This window comes from Eleutherodactylus coqui, chromosome 10 (genome assembly GCF_035609145.1).
Source record: "Eleutherodactylus coqui strain aEleCoq1 chromosome 10, aEleCoq1.hap1, whole genome shotgun sequence".
NCBI lineage: Eukaryota > Metazoa > Chordata > Amphibia > Anura > Eleutherodactylidae > Eleutherodactylus > Eleutherodactylus coqui.
The window spans coordinates 29,419,860-29,437,481 of record NC_089846.1 but is presented as its reverse complement, the minus strand read 5'-3'; the positions used below and the strand labels follow the sequence as shown (position 1 = coordinate 29,437,481).

The window sequence follows — 17,622 nt, the reverse complement described above, 5'->3', positions numbered from 1 at the left end:
GTGGCTACATGGATAAAAAATAAACGTGATGGCTGTTTCTATAAAACAACGAAAAAAAATAAACTTAGTCATTAACCCTCTCCAATCCACTGCCTGATGTCTAAAGACATTCTGAATGAAGGCTGCACAGCTCTGATATTGGAAGATGTCCGGCAGGGTATTCTTACTGTATATTACTGTCTGCTCTGTTGTCAGGGGAGCTCTCCAGCATGTCCCATATCGTAGTACTGGCTCTAGCCAGCAGATGGCGACATTGTATAACGGCAGAAAGAAAAACCCCTTGGAAACCCTGAATCCAAAATTGGATTGCAAAGGGTTAAGATACAAAATAGACCGTCCCTAATGCCGGTTTAACACGGGCGATCGAGATATCGCGGGAATATAACAATTTTGTTCATGAGAGGTCTGAGACCCAATGTCCACGTGTGGATTTTGTTTATAATATCCGCGCATGGCCCCCGCAGGGAGATCCGTGCGTCCTGCTGCCCATAGGGATGCAGTAGCATCCGTAGGGCAGCTAAAAGCCCGCGGATGTTATTTCTTCCCGGCGTGCGGGTCGCACATACGGGAAGAAGTCGCAGCATGCCCCATTTTCTTGCGGGTCTGCCACACGAATGGCTCCCATTGAAGCCACTGGAAGCTGTCATTATCCGCGGCACACCTGCAGCTGTTTTTGTGCTGTGCTGCAGATACGCGGGAGAGCAGGAGATTAAAAAAAAAAAAAAGTGTGCACGGAGGTAAGTACAATGTATTTTACCCTTTCCGTGGCCGCGGGCACGCACGGATTTCACTGCGGGATTTAGCAGTGAAGTCCGTGCGTGCAAGTGGACATGAGGCCTGAGCGGCAGCGATGCCTTTTCCTGCAAAAGCATCGCTGCCCTGCATGTTTTCTCGTGAGGATTTTCTAATGTTAAATACACATTGCACGAAAATCGCTAATTTGTGCAATCTGATAAAATGAAGGCTCCATAGGGAAGCATGGGTGATAGAGGGAGAAAAAAAAAACAAGGGCAAAACCGCAGAACGATAGGACATGCTGCGATTTTTTTTTTCTTATTCACGCAACATTGCATGAGTGAAAACATCGCAAACGTGAAGGAAACTATTGAAAAGCATGAGTTTCCTAATTCTGCGTTTGCATGCGCTCTCGCATCGGGCGAAAAATTGCACTATTTTATCGCCTCTGTGTGAAGCCCGCCTAGGGGGTTAAGCCTTGATAACTACACATACCTCCCTTTCTCACTTACCAGCAATCTCTTGCAGACGGTCTTCATCAATATTGGGGTCAAAATCGCTGCCGAGAACGTCTGTGCTCCACGTCTCACTAACGGTCTCAGAGATATCTCTGTCTTCGGTCAGTCCCATCATATCCCGGATTTCAAACTTGCGCAACTTGTCATCAAGATTGTCCTGTGTGGTAGCTGCATGGGGGAAGAAAAGAACGCTCAGCCCTATGTTCAAACCAATCCCAATTGTATCAGCAAGAGGCAAACTCTGACCTTGTTCATGCTCCAGCAGCTGCAGCGCCTCCACCCCGTTGCTGCCCGACGGCCCGGCACCCAGCTCTGACACAGACTCGCCTTCCAGATCCAGGGATGAGACGGAGTTGGAACGGTTTGAGGGACCTGGGGTAGAAGCCACAGCATAGTAAGCGTTAACATCGTTCTCAAATCACAACCTACAAATACAGAAACACATCCGTATGGATGTGCCATTTTTGCTCACATCCACCCACTTTCTTGGAAACTGGGTGACCAGGGGAAAAAAAAAATAATAAATGTGAAATTCTGGCAGAGTGTATTTTTTCTGATGTCGTTCCCCATACAGCATTAGTCATGTGATATTTTAATAAACTGGACTTCTAAGGACGCAGGGATACCAGTTTTTAATCTATTTTTCGATGCAACGACTGGGAAAAGGTTTTTTTGATTTTTTTTACTGTTTGCAATATTGACTTTTTTTCTTATTTTTACATTTTTAGCCCCCATAAGGGACTTAAACTTGTGATCGTTTCATCACTTATGCAGTGCTCTAGTATTGCAGCATATTGTATTATACTGTATTCTAACCGGCACTCTATTAAGAGGAGCCATAGGCACATCTTAATAGGCAAATATTGATGGCAACCTTCGGGGTCTTCAAAAGGCCTCGGATGGGGCCATGCAGGACATGGAATAGTTAAATGCTGCTGTCAAGATTTACAGTAACATTTAAATGGTTAACAGCGGTGATCAGAATAGTCTCTGGTAGCGACTGTTGTAGGTGGGTGTCTGCTGTCTTTGACGACACAAGCAGTGTATGGAAAGGACTTGGTTCCTAAGCCCAGGCTATACAACGACACCCCACGTGTGCCATACATTACGGTGCATGTTGGGAAAAAGGTTAAAGTGGAAAAATTAGCTCGTTCGTGAAATGTGAACAGTATGCTCGTATGTTGTTCCTAGGACTTGTTGGAGCCATTCTACCAGTTTAGGAGCCACAGCCCCAAGGTATCCTACCACCACTGGTACTGGCCACTCTCAGGCCCTGGTACTTCTACTTCTCTTAATCCTTCCTGACGTTGCTGTCACTTGGTACAGCTATAATTACCACCACCGCTGTCTTCTGGTCCTCATCAATTACCACAAAGACCAGTTGGTTGGCCAGTACCCATTTGTCCGTCCGTATGTGGAAGTCCCACAGGATCTTAGCCCTGTTATTCTCCACAACTTTGTCAATAAGTGTTGGACTGTTTGAGGCCTCGCTGCACAATCTGCCCCTTGGATCCGGTCTTGTGTAGTAGATCCCATGGATCTGGTACTTAGCGCTGATCATAGCAGCACAAGAACAGGCACTGTCCAGCCTTCTCCAGCCACTGGTAGGATTTCCTGATGTCATCAGCAATTTCAACTTTCTCCCAATGGTACATCCCATACTGGGGCTTTTCTTGCCACAGTCTTTCAATTTGCCCTTCCTTCCACGTCTGCTGCAGCCTGAGGCACTCTCAGCAGTTCATCTTTGGATGCCATCTAACTGATGTGCTCCTGGATACTTTAGAATTTCCATTTGTGGCTTCACCCATAACAAATTATAGATTTCATTTGCTGGACAAATCTTAGGACACACCATTAATGTATTTCTGAGGGGGTCCAACCTCAAGACCCCAGTGAGCAGCAGCAGCACCTGGCATTGTGTGCCACCCATCAGTTGACTGAGCAGTGCAGACACCACTGTGTTGGGTGCTGTGCCGCAGCCAATTCATTCTGCCATTCCCGATGGTCTAGAGAGTTGAACGCCACAATAACACATTCATGGCTTGTCCTAAGGATAGGCTATAAATACCTGGAAAATCCTATTTAGCAGAACAGAGAAAAATCGCACATGGGAAGAAAAAAAAAAAAAAAAAAAGCATTGATTAACTTAGTCCTCACCTTCTGAAATGCCTTCTAAGTTATCGCTACATAGAGAAAAGCGCAAGGTCTTGTCAGGCTTCCCGTGAAGCTTTGTGTCATCCACAGGGACATCAGCTTGTCCTCCATCCACCAGCTGCATATTCAGAACCTAAAAACACATAAAACCAAACCGGACATGAGCTATGATAAAAACACAGAGCAATTTGCCACAGTGTTTAAAGGGAAACTGTCACTGGGTTCTGCTGCCCAAACCACAGGAAGCAAGAACCCGGGACAGAGATGCACTTCACCCCCATGTAAGTGAATAAAGCAAAGGGTCAGATTAGCGCTCCACAAAGTAACTTATGTAAAATAAGTAAAGTTGGCGGGACTTACCCGGTACTTAGTGGGGTGACGTGTGAGGACACCCCACTAGTACCTCCATGCCCCGGCAGAATTGTAATGGGTAGATGTTCCTCCACGATCCTTTCCCCCAATCCTTGAATCAGGAGAGCTGCTTTGTGTGCTTGTGTCCCCCAAAAAAACAGGGGACCCAATAGAAAATAGCTGAGATAAATCAAGGAAAAAACACCCAGCGCTTCCGAGGATGGACCATAGGATTCTTCTATCATATATGCTGTAAACTTCTTTTATTGGATATGCAATGCGTTTCGGCCCGTTCCCTTATATTATGCTTGATAAAGGTTCTAAGAGAATGGGCCGAAACGCGTTGCATATCCAATAAAAGAAGTTTACACCATATATGATAAAAGAATCCTATGGTCCATCCTCGGAAGCGCTGGGTGTTTTTTCCTTGATCTCAGCCCCCATGTAAGTGCCATTTGAAAATGCTACAGGGTTTCAAAATATGCACTTTTAAAGTTTGTCCGTTTGACTCGGGAATGGTGCGCTCAAGTTAGAGGCGCGCCGATCCAGGCTCTCCCCACCCGCAGCGTCTTGACTTACAGCCCTCTCCCTATACACAAGCAGGAAGAGGAGTCGATAATCAACATGAGGGGGGTGGGAGTTCTGCCCACTTCTTTGACTCAAGCGCTCTGTTCCTGAGGCAAACTTGTGTTGATTCGGAAACTCCACAGCATTTCAGAACAAAAACTAAATAAAAAAATCTTACATGAGGGCAACGTGCAGATCTGCCCCGGGTTCTTGCTGCCCGTGGTTACAGCAGCATGAACCCAGTGACCAGTTCCCCTTAAAGGGATTATATAGCCTTTTTTTTTCTTTTTTAATAAAAAGGGCCAGAGGGAGGACCAGGACCCCCTGACTCGTTAGGCTGAAGAAGCCGCAGCGTCGCGCAAGCTCGGCAGCCTACTCCATGTTAACATCGATTACAATCTACATTATAAACACTTCCCCATATCCAAAACTTACTTCACTCATGAGCTAAACTTAGTGCAATGATATAAACAGGTGCGGATACCTCATTCTCTGACATCATGCCAGGCGTAAGCTGTGGTCCCGTCCCTAGTGAAATTACAAGCACCTCCTCAGGCTGATCTTGGGGCACGGTATCTTGGGGTGACCCCTCGTGTTCTGCCTCCAATAGGCTCGTTTTGCTCCTGCTGCGGGTAACTAATGGCGAAAATAAATAAGTTGGCATTAATTCCTCATCCGTAGCAGAAAAGGTAAGAATGGTGAGAAGTAAAACGCATAGAAAAGCCATTTCTTCTTTTTTCAGTACAAATTGAGAAAAATGACCAAGTAAGGCTCAAGATGAAGCCGTAAAGAACTTAGAGGAACCATTCATGGTCGATTGGGAAGTGGTTAAAGAACAACGAAAACTGAACTGATGCATTTTCATTTTTCCCTCTCAGACTGTGTGAAGTTCTACACCCCGGCGTCTAGGTTTCCATATTTACAGGAACCATGAAGAATGAAATGGATCTGTTAAGCTTCATCAGGACCATTCACTTTCATCAAAGTACAACAATGGGTCAGATTTTCCTTTATATCTTTGCTACGAGATAGAACAGCGCAGTACACGTTAGTCGGACCATCAAAAGAGTAACTGAAAGTTGATGGAACAGATTGCAAGTGAGGGGTCTTCACCAAAAGTCTTATCAGACCCCTAAATAGCAAATTGCTATGCAGGTTTGCCACCGAGGGGTCTGAGAAAACCAACTGACCAGGATTAAGGCCCACTTAGACAAGTCTGTTGAGCTATAATAGTTGTGTCTAGATGTGCCCTGCTTTCACTGTCCGGCGGAACGATTCTGCTTGAAAACCACAATTCTGCTTGAAAACAGTCATGCAGCAGAACGGCATGCTGTGTCTGCTGTCCATGGTGCTGAATTCTCCACGGGGAGCCTGTGGCTTAACAATGGAGCTAATTACAGAGCTCAGACCTCCTGCTGAGTTCCGTAACAGCGCCCAGAAGCTCATTTGCATGCAAATAAAGCTAATAAAGTACTAACAGCAATTAGTGCCCATTAGTACTTTATTCAAAACAATCGCTGATCTTTCAATCTTTTGAAAGATATCTGTATATGTAAATGGGCCTTTAGCAGGAATGATTGGCAGTCATTCAAAAAGAGGTATAACCAAAAGGCCCTTTTACATGGGCATGAATGTTCGATTACCCACTAACTGGACCGTTAATATGCAAACGATCAGCCAACGAACAAGCAAACCCTTCTACAATCAGCTGATCAAGACTTTTTAGCAAGCATAAAAATGCTTGCTAGTCGGCTGCATTTGTCCGTGTGTTAACCGTGAGATGTGCAGCCGACCTGTGAAAGCCCTATGGAGACACACGATCATCGATCCGCACACAGGGGATCCTCTGCCATGTACGTTTGGCAGTGAACGAGTGCCCATCAAAACGTTTTATTGATCGGTGCTCATTACAACATTGCTGGCCTGTAAAAAAAAATAAATAAGCCCCAAAAAAGGCATAAAAAAGGTAAGAATGTTTGCGCAAAAGTTGTCTGATTGTTGGGCTGTGTAAAAAGGGCCACCAACCAGCAGACGAACGAGCAAATGCTCATTCGTGGGCCGATCATGTCTTTTTAGCAAGCATAAAAATGTCCGTTGGTCGACTACACATCCCTCCTATGTGAACGGGGAGCAGTGAAGCCGGCCAACAATAGCAGTAATAGTGTGATCATATTAACGTTTGTCCGTCTCCATACTTCCGATTAGTCTGGTGCAACAGAAAGGATTGTCATCTAAGTGTCAGCGAGATCTACAAAATACATGAAAAAAAGAAGAATCCATCTACACAGCAATGCAATAAAACACAGAGACTGATGCAGACGTACTGAAGCGGGCACACAGATATACAGTAGAGGTGTCCAAGTACTGGCAGTGCTGCAGTCCTGTATACATAAATGGCACATCATGGACACATGCACGTGATGGATAACTCAGGCGCCTGCTGCGGGGTGATGAGCTTTAGAAGAGAGAAGCCAGATGTAAACCAAGCTTGGCAGCCATAACTTCACAAGAGGAATGAATGGCTGCCAAGTCAGGTCAATTCAATAGTGCCAAGGAGCATGCCAGGCAGAACAGTGCAAATGGGAAGATGGAACGATGCCTCTACAGCACCATCGATTAGACGGCAGCATTCCTGCAAGTCAATGTTAGATCTTTTAACCGGCCTTGTAACAATTACAGGAAATATGAGCCAAATCCAAAAGTCTTCTCCAGAAGTAAAAGATAAGAGACTGTTTCAAAGTTTTTGCCCCTCATCAGAGTGGCTGGGTGAGAGGCTTATGATGTGGGTCAGAAGGGGTTAAGTGTTTTCTTAGGGGGAGCACTTAGTAGGTGTGAGGAGACTTATAATGCATTTGCTTTAGGCAATGTAAGCAAATGGAAAGATGGAACAATGCCTCCACAGCGCCACCTGTTGGAAGGCAGCATTCCTGCAAATCAATGTCTGATCTTTAAACAGGCCTTAATCCTGGTTTAGACACAACGGTTATTGCTCAAAAGATGTCTTTTGAGAGACCTTTGAGCGATAATCATTGTGTGCCTTTACAGCGTATGGTGATCACTCAAACGTTGAGCGATCACTTTGCGCTCCGAGCGGGGTATACAGAAGACAAGTGAGGCCGCTTGTCTTCTGCATCCAGCTGTTCTCTGCTCGGAGCGCTCAGCTGGTATACAGCTGAGCGCTCCAAGCGGGGTATGCAGAACACAGCTGGACAGCTCTGTTCTTCATACCCCGCCTGTGTTCACGGAGCGGGATACAGCTGAAACAATAGTATCAGCTGTATCCCGCTGTGAACTCCTGATTAGGCTCATCGTTGTTTCAGCACGCTGAAAGAGAATGATCAGCGATTCCTTAACGAAAATTGCACGATGTCAGTGCAGTTAGACACAACGATTATCGCTCTAAAGACGGCTTTGAGCGATGTTTGAGCGAGAATCATTGTGCCTATATCAGCCTTAACACTGTAGAGACCATGTTCTAGCTTTCTATTTGCATAGAGGACCATACATGGCCTGGGATGACCATTAGATGCTAATGCGTCCATCAGCCGTCCCGGTGATGATTGCTCTCAAGCTTTTACACAGGGGGAAAGCGACGCTCAGTGAATGGAGGCAGAGCAGTCCGGCGAATGTTCCAGCCAGTCAACTTCCATTCACAGTAAGCAGGCAGGCAGTCATAGATGCCTCTTTAAATTGAACGATGCAGCGGCAGACCAATGATGATTTTATGGTCTGCATGAAAGATTCGATCAGCGATTTATTGCCAATCCGTCTTTCACACGGCACAATTATCGTGCAAACCGTTCAATCTATAGAGCGAATTGCAGAATAATGTAAAAAAGGGCTTAAAGGAGATGTCCCGAGGCAGCAAGTGGGTCTATACACTTCTGTATGGCCATAATAATGCACTTTGTAATGTACATTGTGCATTAATTATGAGCCATACAGAAGTTATAAGAAGTTTTATACTTACCTGCTCCGTTGCTGGCGTCCTCGTCTCCATGGTGCCGACTAATTTTTGGCCTCCGATGGCCAAATTAGCCGCGCTTGCGCAGTCCGGGTCTTCAGCTTTCTTCTATGGAGCCGCTCGTGCCGGAGAGGGGCTCCGTGTAGCTCCGCCCCGTCACGTGCCGATTCCAGCCAATCAGGAGGCTGGAATCGGCAGTGGACCGCACAGAAGAGCTGCGGTCCACGAAGGTAGAAGATCCCGGCGGCCATCTTCAGCGGTAAGTATTGAAGTCACCGGACCGCCGGGATTCAGGTAAGCGCTGTGCGGGTGGTTTTTTTAACCCCTGCATCGGGGTTGTCTCGCGCCGAACGGGGGGGGGGGGTTAAAAAAAAAAAAACCCGTTTCGGCGCGGGACATCTCCTTTAAGTCTCTTCACACCTACTAGGTGCTCACCCCAAGGAGAAATCTTTACCCCTCTAGGCAGAACAGTGGGCATATGCCATGCTTCTCCTCAAGAGGGAGATTTCACGCATGGGGTCAAAATATTCAGGCTGCATCTCCAGAAGTCCAATTGTCACCAGCAGGTTACCTCTCCCTTAGAGCTAGAAGGAAAACTGTGCGTTCTATACCAAAAACGGACCAGATCATATTATAGGAAAAGGCTTCCAATCCGACCCCTGTGTAATGTCAGCAGGCGCACAATCAGCCGATTGGTCGGAATCCCGAGCGTCGGACCCCAGACAGTCAACTATTTATGACCGACATATCCAGAGGATACATCATCAATAGTATTCTCCCCTGGGAAAACCCCTTAACTGTTGGAGTCAATGTCAAAATGAAATCCCCTCGTCTGTGTGACCCCTTGGGCTAAGTCTGCATTTGATAGATTTATGCTGTGAATTTGGCCATAAAACTGGATAAAAAGCACGTACAACATGACAAAGGCCGAAATCTACAGACAATGCGGTTTTGTATAACCCCATTCGTATTGTATTCCGCCGCTTTCACGCAGCCATAAATATTTCACCAATTAGTAGATTGGATCCTGACCGAACTTAGGAGAAATGGGTTAAAATAAAACGGCTTTCTGCTTCGATGCATTATGAGACGGAAGCGAGCTGCTAGTGAGAATGGAAGGTGGAATGGACGTGCGTTGCGGGCAAACGAGTGAGATTTAACACTAATGCTTTTCCACCAAGCTTAGTCACATGACAAAATGGCTGAAGCGCTCTTCATTACAGAAGGATATCCTCATTACACACCAAAGGGAGTCACCAGGTTTATGTGAGCGGAGATATTGGAAGCAGACGTGTCCCAGACTGTCATGGCCGCGAGCTGCTGTCCTAGGGGGTGAATCAGTTAAGTTTGCAAAAGAAAGAATGTAATTAGATCATGAATTTAACATCCAACTTAAAAAAAAAAAAACACCTGCATGCAGCCCTACTCTCCCTGTCAAATCAGAAGACCCCATTATAAGTCGAAGGGGTCCAGCAGAGCAATATGGCTTAGTTTATAAACCGGAGCCTGGACAAGGACGTGAACAGAGTCTTATGAGACAACGACAACACTACTCAATAACTCTTGTGGAGGTGGGAAGGGGTTACAAGTAAGGGAGGGGGACAATTTGTGACAATTCTGAGTCGTGGAAGCGTCACCCAAGTACCAAGGACATCAAATCCAAGAGGAAACACAATCACCTCTACGTCTGGCCAGACTTACACTGGATCATGCAGTATGGAGTCTTAGTGGACCCATATACCAGAACCTCCCATGCCAGGAGATGCATCTAAATGTGTTTATTGAAGCATAGAGTGGTACACAGTACGACGTGTTTCAACCCTCTCTGGGGTCTTCATCAAGTACTTACCGTATGCACTGTATACCGCTATGTGCTTCAATAAATACTTTTGGATGCATCTCCCGATATGGACATTTCTGATAAATGGGTCCACCAAGCAGCCCTGGGTGGTGTTTCTTCTATCACTGAAATATATTTAGCAATTGGTTTCTCCTGGACAAGATTTTCCCATTTCCATCATGGCTTGACGCTGGTGGCACTGGAGAACCATTACATTTATGGAAATTTTGGCATTTCCTGGGAGTAGTGTCCAAAGTGCGAGTTTTTGTTTAGTACTTTGTTTTTATATTAGTTTTTCTACTTCTACACTCAATTGGAAACCTCGTATTCTCTCCAGCTTTGTTTTCACTCTATCGGGGAAGGGAGAGGGCAGTCGAAGGATAGGTGTTTCATCGTCACTATTTTTCCCTATCTACACAGCCAGATGTACAGGGTAAGCGTAGATTCCCAGAGATAGGACCCCAGCGATCATAAAGGGATAGCATATCCTAGCAAAAGATATATAGGAATACCGTCACTTTATGATTGGTGGGGGTCTGACCTCTGGCAAACAGATCTGTGTCCCATTCAATGTTTTTCTTGTACAGTGATGCTGCTGACCGCCATACTGTATAGGAAAACCAGTGGAGGGGACACCCAGTACACTAGTGTTAAATGCCCCTTCATTTTCAGGATCAGTGACGGTCCAAGCGGTCAGATGGCCAGCGATCATAAAGGGCTAGCATATCCTAGTCATATACCATCACTTTACAAAATGGGAGTACGGCTTTAATTAAAGCAGACCGGTAAAACACATGGAAAAAAACAAGTCATCAATCCTGAGACGTCACACTTACCTATAGGGAGCCTGTTCTTCCTACAGGCTGGTGTAGTGGCAGGGGACAGCTGGGGGGTGCTGTAAGGAGTACTGTCATGGTTCCTGCCTGGCTTGGTTTGCGGCACTGTAGCTAGAAGGTTTTCCAGGGCCATTCTATCCTCCTCTCGCAGCTGATCACCAGATATGACACTACGCGAGAACCCGAGCTGTAAGGGAGAAGCAAGACTAGACTTAACTGGAGTCACCGACACGGATTACAGACTGCCACATACAGCACACCAAAATCGTGACGCCCACCCGGGGACCAATAATCACTATGGTAGGCTTTGGACGCCTGTAGTTGGTTAAACATTTCATCCATAGTTATTGAAAATTTGACCAAGAGGCTGCAAGAAGAAAATAAATAATTAACCCTTTCCAATCCACTGTCTGACGTCCAAAGACATTCTGATTGAAGGCTGTACACAGGTCAGATGTCGAAAGATGTCCAGCAGGGTATTCTTACTGTAGATTACTGGCCGCTCTTTTGTTTCGGGGCCTCTCCAGCATGTCCCATACCGCAGTACTGGCTCTAGCCAGCAGATGGCGCCATTGTATAAATGGCAGAAAGACAAAGCCCCCTAGGAAACTTTGAATCTAAAATTGGATTGCAAAGGGTTAATAGCTGGTGGCCGGTTAGCATGACACTAGCTTTGTTATTGAATGATAGCGCCTTAAGTCATTTTTCCTTGGCAATAAGTGAGAAATTAGTGAAGACAAAACAGGTACTCACCAAAGTAACAAGCTGGCTGTACGTCATATACACCACCGTGCGACTTAACCCTTCCAGGAGATTTACAGACGATAACGGGGGCGTCTCCACCGCTCTGCCTCCGATAACGACATCCAAGAAAGCAGCAACACAGGCCTAGGGAGAGAGAGAAATAACACTGAGGCTACAGTCACACGGGCGAGAAGCTCACACTAGTTTTGTGCGTCACGAGACACATGAATATGAACCCGTTGTTTTCAGTCGGACCTTAAAAGAAATTGCATGGCACTACATGTAAGTACGATGTGATGTTTCCCATTCAATAGGAAACACTTGTGATCATCTGACATACGTGAAACACGCGCCTGAGGATCGCAATTTCACAGAAGCGATGCAAGGGGGTCTAATGAAAAACACTTAGCATTGGTGTGAAAAACGCATGTTGGCAAGCGCGATAATCGGGCCCAGATTCTCGGCCCAATATTGCACTCGCCCATGTGAATGTAGCCCAATATAGATACTAGCAGAAGATAGAGCATTTAAAAAGGGGACCCGTCATGTCTGATAAGCAGCATAAACTAAGTTATGGTGCTCTTAGAACAGGGAACGTGGAGTTCAGGTGTGCTGCTTATATTTAACCTGCTCCCCGTTGCCTTGCCATCACCTTTAGAAGTCTGTGCTCGGCCCAAGTGAGTGTTTTCTCCAGCCAATACACATAGACCTACTGTTCTCTATGGGAGTATATGCACTTGATTGAAGAAGAAAGTCAGACTTACAGACAGATCGCCGACTTCAGGACTGACAGCAAAGGAATGGCGACAAACACATTTAAAAAGTACACCCCTGGACCCCCTCCATATTCCCTGTCCTAGGAGCACTTTAATAGTTTATGGTACTTCTAGGACAAAACAGATTACAAATAATAGATGTTCCCTGTTAGTAAATCAATTTGTATTTGCAACAGCAGATATTAAAAAGACTTAGATATACTAATAGATCATAGCCTGAACATGAGTCAATAGTGTGATGCAGCAACAAATAAGGCAAACAGTTCTCTGGGATGTATTAAGAGAAGCATGGTGTCTAGATCACACAAGGTAATTATCCCCCTCTGCTCTTCCTTGGTCAGACCTCATCTGGAATACGGTGTCTGCAGATACATTCCCGACTTTCATGGCTGCAAAAGAAAACTTCTTAGGCTTTATTGACATGGAATACGTGCAGATCTTGCACCATATCAATGTGAAATCTACATCCCATGCAATTGAAAAAGTGACCAATGACAGTTTATAAGGCAGAGACCTTTTTTTTTCTTCTTGCAAATGGATTTCAAAGCCACGTCACAGAAGGAAAAAGTGACACGGCCACATGTGAATTAGCTCCACCGAATGGGGCGCCTCTGCAACAGCTTCATATGTAAATCTGCAGCAGAAACTAGAGGCCCAGCTTGGTTTATTAAACCTACCCTGCAAAGCCACATCCTCTCAGCCAGTGCAAAAATGAAAGGGATCAGAAAGAAATTAAAAGTGGGTTGTCAATGTTTAGAAATACATGTTTGATTTCTTCCAGAAACAGTGCCACTCTTGTCAATAGGTTGTGCCTGGTATTGCAGCTCATATGCACTGAAGTGAATGAGGCTGAACTGCACTACAACACAACCCGTTGACAGATATGTGCTGTTTTAGACAAAACAGAGTCACTTTTTTTTAACCGTGAACAACTAATTTAATACCAGCGATTTCTTGGTTTTTCTTCAAGACGGTTTCAGGGTTGTGTAGAGAAATCCTGCAGACGGAAACTTTGGGCGACGCTTTTCTTCGGTTTACATTTACCAGCCATTTTTCAGTGCCTTGTTCCTCTATGACGTTTTTGGCGCGGTTGCTTTACCCTTGGATCTCCCATTTTACACAATGCAGATACAAGTGTTCTCCTACAGAAGGAACTACCTGCTGAGGATTCAGGTCTTCAGTCATTGCCGATCTACTACATTACTTACTTTGTCAAATTTACTGAGATTGTTCCTGCTGCGCGAATCCGCTTCCTCAAATCCCGTCAGAGCCAACTGCTGCAGGAGGCGGCCGACCTGGAAGAAGAGAGAAGGACCTGAATGACTGGTTTGTTACACGCAGATCAGCTGTACTCGCCGACTGCATGGGATGCTGCCAACAGGAATCGCATTGAGCCTTCGGTATAATGCCTTCTTTGACACAATATCAAAGAGAAGGAGTAACTGCGGATTAGATTTATTAGCAGGGATCGTCACGCTGGATCACAACGGAGGAAGCGTGGAAGGTATCTGTAGATACGATCGGCCGCAGTCACGCCTCGTTGCTGCATAAAGACAGATCATTTCTATGTGTCTCCATGTTTAACCACTTTATTCCCCCCCACAAAGCAAAAATGCTCTTTTTTACCACTGACTTTTTAGATCCAAAATTCTGTGATCAATTTTGGCGCAGTGATCCGATCTACGCATCCGTGTGAAAAGCTAAATCGCTGCATGTCCCATTCTCGCTTAGTTTCATGGATGAGAATAGGACATGCAACATGTCCGTGGACACTAGACAGCCATGCGCCGCCCGATGCAGCCGCGTGCATCCGCCGCCCGATGCAGCCGCGTGCATCCGCCGCCCGATGCAGCCGCGTGCATCCGCCGCCCGATGCAGCCGCGTGCATCCGCCGCCCGATGCAGCCGCGTGCATCCGCCGCCCGATGCAGCCGCGTGCATCCGCCGCCCGATGCAGCCGCGTGCATCCGCCGTGTGAATCTGGTCTAAATGAATGAGGATTCAAGTCTGCAGCAGAATCTAGGCAGCACGCCCTACGGGTCCTGTTAGATGGTTCAATTTTAGCCATAAAACAAGTGCCGATCAAAGAAATTGGCGCTTGTTTTTCCGGGCTTCATACAGGCCAATTCAGAATGTACGCGATATAAAGAATTGTATGTGTGATCGTGCATCCGCCATAACGTTTTGTCCCAATCAGTGGATCTCCCGTCGTGTGCTGCATGAAGGATGCTCGTTTGTCAGCAGTAATTTCACAAGGCCCGATGACTGGGCAAGCGAACATTCTTGCTTGAGCATTGGGCCTTGCAAAGAATCCTTAAGGCCGGTTTCATACACTTTGCAAGATGCACAAAACTCCCGCGAATATGAACCCCATTTACATGAATGGAGTCAACCACAGTGTGTAAATCATGTCATATCTTATCTTCGTGTTCGTTGGAACGTATCGCCCATGGTTCTCAATGAGACAGTAAAACAGATTGCGCACCGTGCACGCGGGAGCAATATGAGGTTTCGCATTGAAAACAATGTGACACATTTGCTGATCCTTTGGTGCTCTTGGGGATCGCTACTTCACAGAAGTGATGGGAGGTTTTCACCTTTAATGGGCTATTTTGGTCCTCATGTAAATCAGGCACAACTGTTGAGAAAACTGAGGACTTGCAGCACAGATATTTATTAAAATTTGCAAGGAGAGAAACGTGCTGCTATATATCAGCGCCAAAAACTGTAAGCGCCACAAGCAGATTTCACAGCATATATTTGAAGGGGTTTTCCAGGCATAAATATGATTGATGAGCCATCAACAGGCTAGGTCACCAATAGTCGATCAGCCAGGGACTGATCAGCTGTGCGGGTGCATACTGTCAGCGCCACAATAACAGAGGTCAGAGCGGAAGCCTCCGCACCGACCTCTTATGTAATGGCCGGCATGGAGATTTCCGCTCCGACCTCTGTGTAGTGGCTGACGCTTATAACTGCAGGCACGGCTCCCATTGATTTCATTGAGAGCCATGCCTGCACTTACAGGCACCTGCCACTGAATGGGAGGTCGGCGCAGAGGCTTCCACTCCAACCTCTGTTAGTGTGGCGCTGACAGCATACGCCCACTCAGCTAATCAGTCGGGGACCTGAGCGGCAGACCCTGGCCGATCAACTATTGAGGACCTATCCTGATGATAGGTCATCGATAGTAAATATGCCTGGAAAACCCTTTTAAACATAGTAACATAGTATGGAAGGCTGAAAACAAGACATCTGTTCATCCAGTTCAGCCCATTACCCCCCCCCCCCCCCAATGTTGATCCAGAGGAAGGCAAACAAACAAAAAAAAAAAAAAAGCAATGAGGTAGAATCCGATTTTCTCCACTTAAGGCTGCCTTCACATGAACGTAAATAAGCAGCTATTTACGCTGGGCCAGATGGAAGAGCCAGGATCAGGAACAGAGCTCCCGCCCCGCTATTTGCAATGGGGAGAGGCGGGACGGGGCTGGGGGTAATTTGCGGAACTTAGCCCCGCCCCCGCCTCACCTCCTTTCATTGCAAATAGTGCAGAGGGGCAGAGAAAAGGCAGAGAGGGGGCGGGAGTTGAGTTCCTGCTCCTGGCTCTTCCATCCGGCCCCTCCCTGCACATGAGGACGACGTATATCGGCTCGGCGTGAAAACCGAGCCGATATATGTTCTTGTGAATGCAGCCCACGAAATAGAACAGAATAAGCTGAAAAGATGCAACATAATCTACGTACCTGCATTAAGTTGAATCGAGCCACTTCATTGATTGGAGCGTCCGATATAATCCCATATTGCTCGGGATTGACTATGGCTGGGCAGATGAAACACGTCAGTAGGAGGTCGGTGCACATAGACCTTACTTCACCGACATCCAGGCCTTCCACGCATGATAGAGTCTTGTACATCTGAGATACAATCCACCTAAGGCTGTGTGGAAAGCAGTAGGTATTTTGCTTTAAATAACCAATAAATTTGTTGACCAGTGTAACTAGCTTGGTTTCATTGGACTCGACCATTTCCTGGACTTTCTGTCTAAACCGCTCACTACCCTTCTCCCCAAATAACTTCTCCTGCTGCGCTGGAGAGAAGCGCTCGGTCACCTTGCTTGGATCTATCTCCAGATGATCTTCATCCTCAACTAGTAGCTGCATAATGGGTTCATGTAAGGTCGCCGTTAGGAAGAGCTTGGCCGAGAAGAGTCCCTCTGAAAAAAGTTTGAAGATGATGCTGAAGGCACAAGTCCCTTTCCGGAGCAGCCGGCGAGGGTTGTCACTTTCCTTTAACTCAAACTCAATCAAATAGCGCAATACTTGGAGCAAATAGCTTTCATCCTCCTGCATGATACAGTTACCATAGAGCGATGTGAAGACCGTGTGTATGACGCTCTGCGCGTTCTCCTGGTTGAGCTTCTCCCCAGCTACAAGACAAGATGCAATTAGCCTTGGGTTTTCCCGAAGTCGATTTAGAAATTCGCCGTACGCGGTCTCCTGGAATCCTAGTTGTTTGTAGCCGTCTACAAACTGGGTGTCCTCCAGCACCTTGGCATGCTGACAACATTCTGCGGGTGATGCTTCAGCACTAGGAAAAATAAAATCAGAGGTGAAATAGTTAAGGCCGGAAACGAACGGACTGATAGATGAGAAGAGAAGGTTGAGGTGTAGATCATGAAGAGTAAGGGTGCATTCATACGAACGTATATCAGCTCAGTTTTCACGCCGAGCCGATATACGTTGTCCTCGTGTGCAGGGAGGGGGGGGGGGGGGGGGGGGGGGGGGGGGGGGGGGGGGGGGGGGGGGGGGGGGGGGGAGATGGTAGAGCCTGGAGCAAGAACTGAGCTCCCGCCCCCTCTCTGCCTCCTCTCCGCCCCTCTGCACTATTTGCAACGGGGAGAAGTGGGACAGGGGTGGGGCTAATTCTCAGAACGTAGCCCCGCCCCCGCCTCACCTCCTTTCATTGCAAATAGTGCAGAGGGGCGGAGAGGAGGCAGAGAGGGGGGCGGGAGCTCAGTTCCTGCTCCTGGCTCTTCCATCCTCCTCCCCCTGCACACGAGGACAACGTATATTGGCTCGGCGTAAAAACCGAGCCGATATACGTTCGTGTGAATTCACCCTAATATAGTGATCGCTACA

General features: G+C 46.7%; 1 protein-coding gene across 5 annotated transcripts in view; it reads right to left on the bottom strand.

Annotated features, from left to right (window-relative positions):
- GAPVD1 (GTPase activating protein and VPS9 domains 1) overlaps positions 1 to 17,622 on the bottom strand; it is a 55,309-nt gene that overhangs the window by 21,354 nt on the left and 16,333 nt on the right. For 3 of the 5 annotated variants that reach the window (XR_010786947.1, XM_066580753.1, XM_066580754.1), the window contains exons 3-11: positions 16,228 to 17,071; positions 13,694 to 13,780; positions 11,719 to 11,853; positions 10,966 to 11,152; positions 9,534 to 9,614; positions 4,810 to 4,961; positions 3,411 to 3,540; positions 1,500 to 1,625; positions 1,248 to 1,421 (exon numbers count right to left, since the gene is read on the bottom strand). Coding sequence is in view for 4 of the 5 variants with exons in the window: in XM_066580753.1 (XP_066436850.1) it covers positions 1,248 to 1,421; positions 1,500 to 1,625; positions 3,411 to 3,540; positions 4,810 to 4,961; positions 9,534 to 9,614; positions 10,966 to 11,152; positions 11,719 to 11,853; positions 13,694 to 13,780; positions 16,228 to 17,071 (1,916 nt within the window). In the remaining variant the exon portion in view is untranslated. The remainder of the gene's footprint in view (positions 1 to 1,247; positions 1,422 to 1,499; positions 1,626 to 3,410; positions 3,541 to 4,809; positions 4,962 to 9,533; positions 9,615 to 10,965; positions 11,153 to 11,718; positions 11,854 to 13,693; positions 13,781 to 16,227; positions 17,072 to 17,622) is intronic. The other 2 variants (XM_066580756.1, XM_066580757.1) reach the window with 1 other exon arrangement.